Source organism: Ctenopharyngodon idella, chromosome 10 (genome assembly GCF_019924925.1).
Source record: "Ctenopharyngodon idella isolate HZGC_01 chromosome 10, HZGC01, whole genome shotgun sequence".
Taxonomy (NCBI): domain Eukaryota; kingdom Metazoa; phylum Chordata; class Actinopteri; order Cypriniformes; family Xenocyprididae; genus Ctenopharyngodon; species Ctenopharyngodon idella.
This window is the reverse complement of record NC_067229.1, coordinates 33,222,312-33,238,261: the sequence shown is the minus strand read 5'-3', so window position 1 is coordinate 33,238,261 and position 15,950 is coordinate 33,222,312. Positions and strand designations below refer to the sequence as shown.

Genomic DNA, 15,950 nt, shown 5'->3' with positions numbered 1-15,950 from the left:
ACGAAAATGACAGTACTGCCAGTTCACATATTCGGAACAGGAGGTAAACTTAAATATTTGAACAGCGTCCCTGCGCTTTTGGAAGGTCTTGGCAGCCATCACGACAGGTTACTGAAACTTGGGCCTGTTGGAAAGCCTTTATCTCAAAGGGACGAATCATGCGTATGAACACACACACTAAAAAACACGACATGCTTGTGGAAGCTTCTTAACACTCCTTCACAGTCAAGTACTTTATTCTTATTAATAACGCTTTTTTTTCTTTAAAAAAATCTTTTCAATATACAACACCATTTTTAGACAAGACAATTCTGTTTACAACTAAATTCAGATCAGTTATGAGTCATTCAGAACCTAGACGAGCAGACAGTGAAAAGGGGAACGAGACAGACAGCGCTAAAAACGAGAAATGGAAGGACATATCAGGAAAAAACTACAATTATTCATACGATTTCACAAGAAAAGAAAATATGAAGTCAATTTCCCAACTTAAAAAAAAAAAAAAAAAAAAAAAAAGGGGAAAAAAAAAAGTCAGAAACCGAGGAGTTGACCAGCACACATTACACGTCCCATCGCTCGCTCATTCATGCAGAACAGTCCTGAGGGAAGGAAGGCACTCAGACCTTGCCTTCTCCCTTTAGTTTTTCTTTTTTTAATCAATAAAAACAAAAACAAAAGATAGATACAGAGTTCATGGGCCCAAGGGGCGGAGCTGGGGCAGCCGTCACTCTGTACGTGATGGCGGTGGGAGGGTGGGCTCCACGCCCACCCTCAGGTTCACTGCTTAATGGCATTGCTCTCTCCATCTTTTCTCCGTCTCCTCCTCCACAGAGAGGGAGAAAGAGAACTGACGCAGTTTGTGTCGTGGGGCGGCCCTCAAAATGACCGAAGAGGGGGAGAAATAAAACGGACAGATGGAGAGAGGAGGGTGAAGGGGAGGGGGGGTGGTGGTGGCGTTCCTCGACCTTTGATCCTGGCACACTTCCACAGAGACTGGGTCACCCAAACAGTCCCCACACACACTCGCACACACTCCGCACGCCACCAGAGCTTCCCTGTCAAGAGATCACACGCATGTAAGTTAGAGTTTGTATTTTGACGTGTGAATTTGAATGAAATCGTACAAGTCAAAACATGCGTTACCTGCTATCTGGATATATAGGTATACGTGCGGGACGGCGATCGTCCTTCCGTCTGCCCGTTGGTTGACACGTTGAGGAAGTCCCAGATAAGGATAGTGTCATCATGGGAGCTGCTGATGATCTGGAACTCATCGAATTGGAGCCGGAACACTCGGCCAGAATGTTCCTATACGCAGACAGACTATTATTGAAGCGACATCGCTGCTGTGGATCAAAATCAGGCACAGACTGGGAATGACGTGATGCAGATCAGATCATCTACGGTGCTATAAACGCGTGACAATGCAGAGGGCTGATTAACAGTGTGAATAACACAGAGTAGAGCACGTAGGCATAGAGATGGGCAATAAGGCAAAATGATGATTATACGGTATACACATCTGTATTTTCTAATTTTTTCTATTTGGATAAAGAAAAATCTGAATTAATTTTTTTTTTTTTTTTTTTTTTTTTTTTTTTTTAATTCAAATCCTGCCCAATGTTGTTCTACAAACAATGCTCATATTGAAGGCTATGAAAACACATGCAACTTTGGGTCAAAAAGGGATTTAAAAAAAAAAAAAAAAAAAAAGACATTACATTCTAACACTGTAACAACATCTAAAAACAAAACCAACATGTTTTAAAGCAGAAGTTAAACTAAAAATGCTAAATAATAAAAGCACAGACTAAATGTCAACTGGTAAGAAGAACACACTGACTCATCTGAGCTTAATTATATCAGCCTACATTTGATTACCTCATTGCAACAGTCCCTTTAACAGTTACTGCTATAATAAAAATACACCTCTAGGTTTACAATTCTATATATGGCATATTTAATGTCCAACAAATATTTTAGCAAAATGTATATTTTAGTCAATTACTGCACTCGTATTCTGTTGTGCTCTAACACACCTGCCTGTAAACTTCTAGCATACCTTCTAAGACCTTGATTAGCTGGTTCAGGTGTGTTTAATTAGGGTTGGAGCTAAACTTCGCAGGACAGTGGCCCTCCAGGAGCCCTGATATAAATAATGTTCACTGTGTCCACCGCTATTTTTCTCACGTGCTTGTAATATCAAACTACTGTATATCGATATAAACGGTACTGCCTCATCCTATATGGTTTAGAAAAAAAAAAATAATAATATTGATACATATTGTACAAACTTGATATACCACCCAGCCCTAGCAAAGACCAATTATTAAACTGATATTTGGGCATTTTGAGATTATCAGTAACAGCGCTGATTTTCATCAATTCCAAGTGCACACTATAAGACTGAAATTTGTCATCTTGTACATATTTAAAAGAGATGTTTAAAATTTGTCTACACACACACCAAAAAAAAAAAAAAAAAAAAAAAAAACACACACTTGAAAACATGACCCTTCCATTTACATTGCAGTGTTAATTCACCAAAATGTGACAAACTTCAGTCATGCAGTGTTTTAGATCCCACTTGTTAGTTTTAAAATGTTGGTAAAACATGTTCCTTTTTTTTTTTTTAGTGATCTTCAAATTTTCTAAAATAAATATTGAGTAAATATTGTGTAATATTCAAATCCAAATTTAAGATTTAATTTCTTTTTACACACACATATATATATATATATATATATATATATATATATATTTTTTTTTTCTCTTTCTCGGTTTATCACGGTATACACACCCCCACACACACAACTCTTCAAAAGTTTGTGGCCAGTAAGTTGATTTTTTTTTTTTATCTCCCTTATGCTAACCATATTACAACTTTTTTTTTTTTATAAATAGATTTTAAAACATAATTTATTCCTGTGATGGCGAAGCTGAATTTTCAGCAGCCATTAAACTATGGAAAGCAAAATACATTTATTTCAGAATTCCATGATGAAGAGAAAAGTTCAATGCTGATTAAAGCTGCAAGAAGCGATGAAAGGGCCCTCGCACCCATGCCACCGCCACCCGGTGGCTTTAGGAAAACAGAGCACGGTGGGCAATATGCATTTAAGTATATAAATATAGGAGGACTACATCAGTCATTTGTATTTGCCAAACTTCCTGCTACCAGCTGGTGGCGATATGACTATAACTACATTTTGGCATGTAGATGTCTTCAGGCCAGGTCTTCTCAAACCAGCGAAGTTTGGGGCAGACTGGACATTGTATGCCAGAGTTACAACAACTTCCTGTTTCGTGGCTTTAAATCGCATACATTAGCACTTAGCCAAGTGTTGCATGATTTAACGTGTTTCTAGTATGTTTGGATCTTCATGGCATATTTAAATGTGTTTCAGGGAGTGAATTACAATGTAAAGCATGCCATTTCCTGTTGCCAACAGGTGGCGCTATGACTAACTTAATATTGGCATGTAGATGTCTTCAGGCCAGGACTCTTATCAAACGTGAATTTTGGGGCAGTTTGGACATTGTTTGCCTGACTTACACCAAATTTCATACTTGTACGTGAAACGTAGCATGAAGGGCGCTTAATTTAAATTTTGAAGGTGGCCTCCTACTTATAAATTTACATATACACACACACACCAACCACCGAATTTACAGAGCACCCATTTTGCAGTTTTGTTTAGAGATAATGAATTGAGACAATGTATGTTTTGAAGTGTTTTGTGGCTGGGTTATGAGGGCTTGGGAACTCACCACTAGTGTACGTAGACACAGAGTGCTGGCTGGGGCTCGTGGGTCGAGAGCAGCTTGTAGGTCCCATACTTTAATTTTACTGCGCGCACACACACAAACACAAACATATTAAAGCACATTAGACAGTGCACAAAAAAAAAAAAAAATAATAATAATATTACAGTCATAAATAATCCACAATACATTGGTTATCCCTCTCTCATCTGTTGTAAAACAGCTCTACAGCCGCATTTCACACATAATCTACAGATAATCTGTGATTCAATTGTGGGCTTTGTAGGATTAAAAGTGACTGCTCCCTCGGCTGTGTGGGTATGATGTACTGCTCAAGTATCAGATTAATGACTGGAGCACAGGGAGCAGACAAATGCAACTCCGCAATTAAAGATGTGAGAATAAAGAGATTATTCACATTAAGGCCAGGAATAAACCAGCCATAATCCAGACCAAAAAAAAAAAAATCTGCTTAAAGTTAATCCTCCAGACTACAATGCATTTCAGCAATAGTAGTGCAGGGAGTTTAAGGAGAAAGTTTGCTAACAGATTTATTTTATAATGTGCATCTTAATTCATCAAGTCATCAATCCCCAAGGCTACAATTTTGAAATACTTTTTTTTAATATTATTGAGACTTTTTACATGAACTTCCCCTCCCTGTCTTTTTTGGCTGTCAGCAAACTGTTGCAAAAATAGTTTTTTTCCACATTCTGTTATTCTTCAATGCTCTGCAATGCAAAAAAGCCAATAAAAGTCCCTTCAATTTTGAATAAATCAGATTTGGGCATACCCGTCATACGCTCCACTCACAATCCGCTTGTTATCAAATCGAATACAGCGAACAAGCTCCTCGTGCCCTTCCAAAACCCGCAAACATGCTCCACACTCAATATCCCACAGCCTGGAGAAAGAGATTAAAGATTTTGAGAGAAAATAAATCAAATGCAACTAACTGGGTGAATCCAGGTCAAATTATACCCACAATAGTACAATTATACCAACAAAGAAAATAAGAAGTAGGGTAGTTATATTCAGTATTAAGAAAATAAAGGAAATAAAGTTTACTGTTAAGACCCTTTCAGACAAATAAAGCTTTTCACATCAAAAATTAGCCTTTTTTTAAAAATAATTATTACATTTAAAAAGAATTATACCTAAACTTAGTTCATAGATCATGATAGCATTTGTTGCCCTTCTAATTTAATGAAATGGAAAGAATAAATAAAAATAAATTACATGAGATAAGAAAAAATTAAGCATAAAAAAATATATAAATTAATAATAAGTATAAATAAATTCATAAAAAGGAAATAAAAAAATAAAAAGAATAGATAAATATAATAGTTATTACAAAAATAAATAAGCACTACTGAAAATTAGGTGGTAAAAAAGGAACTTAAATTGTCCTATGGTGAATGTGACCTGGATTTTTACTTATTTATTATTTTTTATTTCAACCAATTACTGGTATATGTAAACTCAAATTATTGTTTATTAGCACACACCTGATGGTGTTGTCTGAGGAGCCACTGACCACGAGTCTGTCTCTGTACTGTAGGCAGGCGATTCCTCGCTTATGACCGTTTAGTGTCCGAACAAACTCACAGGTGCTTGTACTCCACACCTGCAAAACATTACACTACACATTAGATCACACTATGTTTAAACATTAAACACTTTAAAACTTTCATATATATATATATATATATATATATATATATATATATATATATATATATATATATATATATATAAAATATGTTTTTTTTTTTCCCTAACCAGTGTCTTTTTTTTTTTTTTTTTTTTTTAAGAATAATCCACTGGCGCATTTAAAGAAGCACCAGTATATTCAAGCTCAGGAAGTTGTGTGTGCGCACATGTGAAAACACCCCTAGAAACCCACACACACCAGCCCATACTGCCCTGCCTCATTATTTGGGGAATGTTTTCAGAGGGTGGGGGCAGCAGAATGACTTGGCACCCCTCCCAGAGCGATGGGTGTGCTGGCTCAGGGCTGTCTGTTCCTGGAATCCCGATTGCCCCGAATCCAGCATCTAGGAGAGAGCGGCTGGAGAATACGAGTGCTGAAGAGGACTCTGGGCAAGGGCAGCGGATTGTAGCGCTTCTCCAGTCTACAGAGAATTGAGAAGCCATTACACTGCTGCCCTCTGCTGGGTATTTCTGGCTTTGGACAAATCAAGTGGACACCTGAATAGTCCAAGCCTGGCTGTACGACAATGTAGTCTAGTCCACTTCAGCACTAAACCATTGAGCTTTTATTTTGACGGAAAACCGCAGGGAGACCTTATAGCAGGGTTCCTCAAATCCAGTCCTGGAGGACCACTATCCTGCAGAGTTTTGCTCCAACCCTAATCAAAACACACCTAAACAAGCTAGTCCGTTTTTTTTTTAACTAGAAAACTGCAGGTAGGTGAGTTCAATTATGGTTCGAGCTAAACTCTGCAGGACAGTGGCCCTCCAGAGCTGGATTTGAGGAAAACGGTATATTCGAATTTTAGGTGTGCATCAGGCAGTGGCGCACAAGATGCAATATTGTTGCGTTTTAATGTTTTTGTTAGCCTATCCAGTTGAACTCACTAGATGCGGTGCTAAATGCAAAACACCGCAGAAATAGAGAAGCTCAATGCGGAGAAGATCTGGATTACGTCAAAACCGTAAAACAACTATGCATAAATACATAATGCGGTTATGTTCATAATTGTTTATGCAATTTACAAAATTATATTTTATTTATGAATGTTAGTTTAAACGTTATGCACAGTGTCAGTTTTTATAGACAGTCATGTTATTTCATTGCTTTGAATAAACAATTTAATGCTGTGCATTAATATTTTGCTCATTGTGCCCTCGTGGCCTTAGGAGAAAAGCCAAAAGCTTTTTTTCCCTCTAACTGTAATAGTCTTAACTTTGAATATAATTTAAATATTACTATTATTTAAATATAAAATTCAAATTTAGTTTTTCACCCATTTTGACAGCCCTAACCAGCACAACCCACCCCGCCCCCACCCAAAACCATTTTTTCCTCATATTTACGCATTTCACGTGGGTCAAAACTTCAGGAAAAATATAGAAATCCGTATAAATACAGAAGAGTCACCTCCCTGTGATATGTATTGGATGCAGATATATTTGAAATCATATACAACTCTAAGAGCATTGATTTGTGGTTTGATTGATGCTGACAACAGTCATTCAGAGATTGGAGCGCTGACCTTTATGGTCCGATCACCAGAGGCAGAGACAATGTACTTGTCGTCAAAGTCGACCACATTGACGGCGGCCCTGTGTCCAACGAGGACTCGGCGGAGACTGATGTCCGTGGGAGAGGCCATGTCCCACACAGCGATGGAGCGATCCTTCGAGCAGGTGACCATCAACCCATTACAGAATCGCAGGTGGAGCACGGCCTCATTGTGATGGATCAGAGTGTTCAGAACCTCCCCCGAGTTCACATCCCAAACTCTGGGGAAAAAGAGAAGGCAAGAAGTCAGCGCAGATTTTATCAGTCCCTTACTCATTCCAGCTGAACAGACATGTGGAGTGATATGGGGGGGATGGAGAAATGAACAGAGGACTTATAGAAAGCAAGAGAACGATAGAAATCTGACCTGACAGTGGAATCAGAGGAGCCGGTAACAATGACTCTCTCATCATACTGCAGACACAGCACAGAGCCTGTGTGCCCTGTCAGGATCTTCAAACACTCCAGAGTCTGTTTATCCCATATCTGAATACAAACACACACACACACACACACACACACACGTCTTTTCACATTTGCAAACACCATGAATTTTTTCAATCTCAAATATAAACTTCTAACGGGACCGGACTAATTATTGCAAAATTTACATTACTGTCCAATAATGTCACATTGCTAGTTGAGATGTACCGATATTTTGGCCAATGCTGTCAGCCTATAAGATGTTTTAATGTTTAAAAAAACACTTATGCTCTCAAAGGCTGCATTAATTTAATAAAAATACAGTAAAAACAGTAATACTGTGAAACATTACAATTTAAAGGACCTGTTTTCTATTTTAAATGCACGTTAAAATGCAATTTATTTCTGTAATGCAAAGCTGAATTTTCAGCATCATTACTCCAGTCTTCAGTGTCATAGGATTTTTCAGAAATCAGTCTAATATGCTGATTTGCTGCTCAATAAACATTTATTATTATTATTATTATTATTATTATTATCATCATCATCGTTGAACAGTTGTGCTGCAGTATATTTTTTCTTAAACTGATAAAGTTCGTAAGAACAGCATTTATTTGAAATATAAATCTTTTCTAGCATAAATGTCATTGCCACTTTTGATCAATTTAATGCATCCTTGCTGAAAAGTATACATTTTTTTTTTTTTTTCAAAAATATGCCATTATACTTATTTAAAAACACTGACCTTGTAAAAAATAAAATAAATAAATAAATAATCATTGTTATCGATAGTCACCAATATGACACATCCCTAGAGATACACAAGCTGAATTTCTCAGATGAGAAAAATCGGATGTTTACCACACTGAACTAAAGAGAGTGTGACTTTAAACAAACCCCTAACACTACCTAAGGGAAGAATGACTATTGATATTGCTCATATGTAGAGTCACTTAAATCACTGTGAATCGGTTTCAATACAGTCTCAATAGTTTCAGTATTATAATACATGGGGAGAATTTTAACTGTGTAAATCTAAAACTCAAAGCATGTTTCTATTTAAAGACATTTTGAACCCCTTTGTTTGTTGAACTCATGTTACCCCAACCAGTCACAAAATCGTGCATTTGCAAAATGTGATTAAACACGTCATGGGCATAATTCACGAGAACACACTTGATGTCAAATGTGGTTAGCATTTTTAAACGACACCTGCATAAGGATGCAATCAGACTGTGGTTTTTACCAGTGATGACTTCAGTAAACCCACACGAGGTTCACAAGAAACACACAGGCAGAGTGCGGTCACACCTTAATGGAGTTATCTCGTAGTCCGCTGATGATCTTTTCATCGTCATACTGGAGGCAGTAAACACCTTTGCTGTTCTCCGACCTACACTGGATCCTCTGCAGGTTATGTCGGCCACACCTCCAGTTCGCCTCGATGGTCTGGGAACAGGAACAGCAAGTAATTTAAGTAATTATTTTACTCGTATTAATCAAAATGATTATGCACTGACATTAACTAAAAAAAGTGGACCATTTTAATATTACATTTGTAAATGTAATATTTAAATAGCTGATGGCTGTGCACTGATTATTCAGATGGCAGCTATGAAAAAGACAGAGCTAGGTTACATGAGGCCTGCCGCCCACCCCTGAGGTTAAATCACTGCTCCTGCTTGCTCAAATGAACAAACAAATGCTCAGAGTTACTACCTCCCTTTCCTTAAAAACATTTCTGGCATGAGCAGACAAGACCTAACATCATATTACACTCATAAAAGGACAAGACAGAAAGAAACAACGTTTGCTTTGCTCACCTCGATGTCCTGAATGATTTTCGGATAAAGAGAGCGGTAGTATGAGTTTGGTGGAACTTCTGTTGTGCGGTTCTTGAACAGGTATTTTTCCCTGTAAAGCAAACAGCAATAAACATCCCTGATAAACTGACATAAACAAGTCCCTTCATAATTCAAGGCCAAATAAGATGTACAAGACAGCCTAAATGGAGGTTCCAAGCATGTCTGGTGGAGAATTACACCACTGAGATATAATGATGAGGTTGTTGTTAAACCTCATGTATAAATGAGGGGTTTTGGGGGATGTAAACAGTCATATCAGCACCATGACTCACCACTGGTGTCTCTCTGAAAGGCCTTTCCACAGCGGGTCTGTCCGAACCATCCTCTCGATTAGCTTCTTCCACAACATGCCTTCGGAAATCACACGCTGCCATTCCTTACACACCAGCTCAGCCGAACACAGCGAGCGTGCGTCCAGGAAAGACAAGATATTCTCTGCTATATGATCCAGACCCTGAGCTGGAACACAAAGGAAAAAGAATAAAAGAGTTAAAAGCAGGAAAAACAATGAATAAGAATACTGGTTAATATGTCTTCTTAACATCAACACAAAGGATAGGATACATCAAGTATACATCAAGAAGTGACTCAATAAAAAGTGGGCATTAAATACAAAAACGGAGATTAAAAAAAATGGTTTGGTAATGTCAGCTAACAAAAAAAAAAAAAAAAAAAAAAAAATTATATATATAATAAAATATTAATATTATAATATTATTTTAATATTATATTAATAAAATTAATAAAAGGAAAAAGCTTAAATAATTTAAACATGGTGTATCTTGCTCCATCTCTGATATCAGAGATGGAGCAAGATACACCATGTTTAAATTATTTAAGCTTTTTCCTTTTATTAATTTTTTGGAAAGAATCCTTTAATGCTTATAAAGGCTGCAATTATTTGATCAACAGGGATGCAAACAGGTAAGGGGGAAAAAGGTGAGAACATTGCACGGGGCAGGGGGCATTTTTTTTTTTAAAGTTATTTGCTTTATATGCTCATTTGTAGGTTCTTACAGGGTAATAAAAAAAATATAAAAATAAAAAAAAATAAAAAAAATCAATGAAAAAAATCCCTTAATGTATAAAAATTGTAATTTTTCGCACAAACAATGCTATGCAGGATATTTAAGACAATATTGGCTGATTAGACTGCAATACTGTTTTCCACATCTCAGACCTCAAATACATAAAATATTACCCATTATAGACATAGTTTATAAAGTAAACAGTAAAGGAAACACTGTACAGTACTTATTGAAACAACCAGTTCTTTATTTACCCTTGTAAGTTCCCAAGTACCCTTGTAGACCCCCCTACCCCCCATAAAACACTTTCTCGTTGGATCTATGCAAATCCCATAGGTGACCTATTTTGATCTCAAAAAGGTGAGTTCTCACTGAAAGGTGAGGAGTTTGCATCTATGGATCAAATACAGTAATACTGTGAAATATTACATTTTAAAATATATTGAAATAGAAATCATTTTAAAATGTAATATTTCACAGTATTACTGTATTTTGAATTTATTCCGTTTTTTTTTTTTTTTTTTTTTTTTTTCCCTTTTGATCAATTTAAAGCATCCCTGCTGAATAAAAAAAAAGTGTTAATTTCTTAAAAACCTTACTGGCCCTAAACTTTTGAAGGATAGTGTATGTTCTGATGAAATATGAACAAGAACTTTTATACTTAAAATAACATGCACTGATGAATCATTAACAATAAAAAACATATGTTAAAGGGTTAATTTGATTGCAATGAAAGATTGATTTCAACTTTTATAAAATATAACTTATTTTATATATAGTTTTAGAGATATACTAAAATTGGCTTATACAAACATGGTCTCTCTTTAATCTTAAGGCTACATGTAATACCTGGCAGTGCCGTAATGAAGTCCCTTTGGAGCATGGGTTTGAGGTAGGAGTTTATGTGGCCGTGTTGGTAATGGCACATGCGTGAGATCAGGTGTTCCACAAACTCCACTTGGTCTGCTTCAGACCACTGATCAAAGAGCTGGATGCACACGTCCTTCTCCTTCTCGTAATTTCCTTCCGATGGCCGCTTCCTAGAGCCCGTCAAGGGTCCATTAGTCACCTGAGGACAGATAAAGATAGGCTGGGAGAATCGTATAAGGAAAAACAAAAAGATATATTAGATGAGGCAAAAAGCAAAATCTGTATTGGAAAGGATTGGGCAAAGGGAGAATGAAAACTATCATAGTATTTCAAGGCATATGCATTTACTCAGAAAAATGTTAAACTATTAAAAAGCTGCTTACAGTTACTGACTTAACATACAGTGATAGGAGTTTCTACATAAAATTCTCCTGCTTTTAAAAATCACAAACAACTCATCAAACTTGCTCTGTACATGCAGCCCCACACAATTACTTGAGCATTTAAATGACATTTTAAAAAAAAGCAAACAAACTGCAAAACATTTCACAAAAAGATGTTTGGTGCTTTGTTGGAATAAATCTGGACATTTTCATTTTCTGGTAGTCAAATGTGTGATCTAATGTGTGGTTACTCTGCTAGGACATCTGTGTGAGCTTCAGGTGAACTGATCTCATACATCCACTAAAATAACTTTGGTTTTGTTAAAAGTAAGTGCACAAATGTCTCAAGTGAAGTTGAGTGAGAAAAATGTTTTATGTTTGCAGATGCTACTTGTTTTAATATCAAATTCAGATAGCTTAAAGTGTGACTTGCATCACCGTTCAAATGTTTGGGGTCACTAAGATTTATAAAAAAAATTAAAAAAAAAAAAAAAAAAAAAACACTTATTCATCAAGGATGCCTTAAATTGATCAAAGGTGACATACAGTAAAGACATTAATAATGTTACAAAAGATTCCTGAATAAAAATGTATCTGTTTCCATTAAACATCATTGATTATAATTGATGATAATAAGAAATGTTTCTTTAGCACCAAATAAGCAAATTAGAATGATTTCTAATGGATCATGTGACACTGAAAACTGGAGTAACGGCTGCTGAAAATTCAGCTTTGCCAGAAATAAATTGCATCTTAATATAGATACATTCAACAACAACAAAAAAGTTATTTTAAATTGTAATAATATTTCACAGTATTACTGCTTATACTGTGTTTTTGATCAAATAAATGCAGTCTTGGTGAGGATAAGAGATTTCTTTCTAAAACATTACAAAATCTTACCGACCCCAATCTTTTGAACTGTAGTATAAGTGTCCAGATAATTTGGGACCACTGTAATTACCCAGAACATCTCGAAAATGCAAGATAAGAAACACTGATCCTAAATGCGGATACAATTAAGGCTTGCATAAATGAACACAGGCCATGCCCTCCAACAAAACACCTAAGTCAACAGTACTTCAATATGGAAAATCCTTCATAGTCCAGGGAGAGGCTACTCAAATTATCCTTATTGTAGTTTCTGTTTATTATTTTTAAAGACTTTGACAAACACGGAGGTACGTCTCATCCACCTCACCTTGAACATTGTGATCTTTGGGGAGCGGTCTGCAGTCTGCGAGTCCATGACAGAGGTGTTCTGCAGAAGAAATCACTATTATTTCACAATGTCGGCTTTAAATAAAATTGAACCAAAAATGCAAAAAGGACCAAAATATAAATCAGAATCACTCCTATTCAGGCAGAAACACTGTATCTCTATATTTTGTCTCAAATTTTTAGCCAATAAAAATTATTTAAAAAGAGTTTGTGACTCGACCTCATAACTTCAAAAAGTCTGTAAAACCTCATAACTCCACCCCGCCTCAAGCACGAATGAAGTGCCACACACAATTTGGACCATCTCTGCTTGTCTGTTTGGTTCTTTGAATAAGTAGTGTTTTCTTTACTCAAGAAGCACTATATATATATATATAGGCAAATGTTTCATGTATTTGAGGAGCGGAGAAAAGTGTCTTAGTCTAGCATTTGACATCAAGTCATAGCCAATACTGTCTTAAATAGCCTGTGTGTAGCACTTAAGACTTTAATAACATGATATTCTGTCTAAATGACAGAAGAAAAAAAAAAAAAAACTGAGCACCCACAGTTACAGTAAACCTTATAACCTGTAAGTTGTAAATATATATAACCTGTATATATATATATATATATATATATATATATATATATATATATATTATATACATACACACACACACACACACACTCCCTCACATGACCCTTTCATCATCTGCTTGCATATGTTCATAATCTCATTGCATTGTTTGTTGGAAAGCAGATGAAAGGACTGAGCACCAGCCTACGATCTCTGTGTGCTGAATAATTGGACAGATTCTCCATCAGCATGCGGTAAAGACGTGGGATCGGGCAGGGTGTGTAGGCGTTTGGGTATCGTGTCAACAGCTGTCCCCTAGCCAAGGCCACCACAAGGATATGCTTACATCCCAAACACAGGCAAGACAGAGATGATGCCATGATCCATATCGTCGCTCTTAATATCCAAGACTCAGCACCTGCTTTAATTCATAATCACCGTTCTTATCGTAAATATCAGCCAACTCTTTACAAACTTCGGCAAAAGCTCTGTGGACTCAAAGGGGTGTGAAATCAAAGCTAGACACCTGTGTTATTTTACTATCACTGAGATAGTAGTATTATAGTTATTAATATTTCAAATGATTAATTTCAAGTTTTTACATTATGATTTCATTATAATTTTACTTAAAGTTTTAGTATTTTGTATTGTGTTTTTGACATTTGTATTAGTTTTTGTTTCATTATGAGTCCTCTGCAGTCTATATACAAATGCACGTGGCTTGTTATCTTCAAGCAAAAGCCATCTATCTTTCTCAAGCTTTATAATACAAGTGGACAAAGTCGAGAGCATTCACTCCTACCCTTTTCAGTGTATCCATGGAAACAAGAAGCAAATCCACTCTGTAAAACTGATTCTATAATGATATTGTATTGACTGGCAGATATTGATTCAGAGACAGCCTTATTAATTAAGGACATATTTAAAACAAGACACAGTTATTTTAAAAGGCACCATAATAAACGTTTAAATTAAGATTATAACTGTTTTATTTAATTAAAATTGATAATAAGAATACACAGAAACAAATCATGTCAAATATGATGTTCAACTAGTGAGGGACAAACTTGGAGGTATTCAGTTTATTTTTATTGTTAGTATTATGAAATTTATATTCGTAAAAGTCCGAAACAATAATCAATAAGTTTAATAAGAAAATACCGTAATTGGTTCGCGTAGGCTAATGGTTTGATGCGGTTAGCCACCTAGCCGCTTGCTATTGCTTCTTTCACATCAACAATGAATATTTGTATTTAACTAAAAAGATGTGTGGTTACTAAAACCAAAATATTGAAACATATTCAACCATGATTCTTGTAATAGTTAACAATATTTGTATTTGCTCATCGTTCGGTCAGAAACGTCATTTGCAATTGACAGCACGAGCGGTTACTTCCTATTACGCAGCTTTAAACCCCAGTTAAAATACGTCGTGAAAAGTAAACGAGGCGTTTTAGCGCGAGAGAAATTATTGTTTTAAACACTTTTAAACACAGTTAAGGATTCTGAGACTTCATATGAACCACAACTCGTCTGTAATACCAAATTATAGGCAGGAGTGAGTGGCGCAGAGGCGCCGCAGTGAAGCTCAAGTCACCGGCTAAAGTCGATGAGACTCGGACTCACCACGATGCCGCGGCAGCTTCCCTCCCTCCACCTCCGCCACTAGCTCAATAAATATCCTCATCCGCGACCAAAAACAACCGCTGGCATTGTCTACTAACGTCTCAGCTGTTGTATCAAGGGAGAGAGATGTGAAAACCACCAAGTGAGCCAGCAATATATAGTAGGGCCCTCCCTGTCAGCCTAGCCAGCCATTTCTCTCGCGCTCCTCACCCCTCCTTCCCCCCTCAACTCAACCGATCCCTACCCACTCCACAAGCTGGTTATGTTCAACCAGGCTGTCCTTATAACCGGTTATATGGATTTATAAACTCGAAAGCCTTCAAAACATACCAGAAAATCTTTTTCAAAGCACAGCCGAGTACTCACCATCAGCTCTAAGGTTTTGTCCTCCATCTCCGGCTCCATGTTTGTTCCCCGAAACTCGCAGTGAAAATGGAAACCCCGCCCTGCGACACACGCACGTCACGAAAGGAGGCGGCGAGAGAATACTTGATTCGATTTCTCCGATTGGCTGTCAAATAACCAAACGTGACCAAATGGGCGTTGTCCGCGTTGTGGTTGGATAATTCCTGCTGCTAAGGTACAAAGCGGGTACAGACAGACTACGTCATGATCATAATCTGTAACAACAATCGTGGTTGGTCACTGAATGACAAAAAGGGTTTTGTCCGTTTTGTAAAATGAACAGCTATTGGCTGGCGTCTGGTGCTAGGGTAAAGAATGGGGTTATCCCCAATGATTCACATATTAAAAATATTCCTTGATTGTATGCTGGTGACAACTACGCTAGAAGCAATAAGTAGATCTAAACAATTTTTTAAATGCACCAGAAATTCTGAATGCACCGGAAAACATCTACCTTCACCTTCCCTTTATATTGCTTTGAATTAATTGACTTTCGCCTCAATCTGCACGTGTTAACTTGACAGGTGAAATAATCTT

The 15,950-nt window shown here is 36.7% G+C and overlaps 1 protein-coding gene across 6 annotated transcripts; it reads right to left on the bottom strand.

Annotated features, from left to right (window-relative positions):
• Nucleotides 1-218: 218 nt before the first annotated feature.
• fbxw11b (F-box and WD repeat domain containing 11b) lies at nucleotides 219-15,536 on the bottom strand. 6 transcript variants are annotated; one of them, XM_051907815.1, is made up of 13 exons: nucleotides 15,375-15,536; nucleotides 12,804-12,863; nucleotides 11,199-11,418; nucleotides 9,594-9,780; nucleotides 9,280-9,370; nucleotides 8,768-8,905; nucleotides 7,401-7,519; nucleotides 7,005-7,254; nucleotides 5,274-5,392; nucleotides 4,559-4,669; nucleotides 3,772-3,850; nucleotides 1,144-1,346; nucleotides 219-1,055 (listed from the first exon to the last, which is right to left on the bottom strand). In XM_051907815.1, exons 1-13 carry the CDS (start codon nucleotides 15,411-15,413, stop codon nucleotides 785-787), a joined length of 1,887 nt encoding a protein of 628 aa, XP_051763775.1. In that variant the 5' UTR covers nucleotides 15,414-15,536; the 3' UTR covers nucleotides 219-784. The 6 variants fall into 6 exon arrangements, with proteins under 6 accessions (XP_051763775.1, XP_051763774.1, XP_051763776.1 ...); XM_051907814.1 differs by having other exon boundaries at nucleotides 11,199-11,439; nucleotides 15,375-15,531; XM_051907816.1 differs by lacking the exon at nucleotides 15,375-15,536 and adding an exon at nucleotides 15,009-15,141 and having other exon boundaries at nucleotides 11,199-11,439.
• Nucleotides 15,537-15,950: the final 414 nt, after the last annotated feature.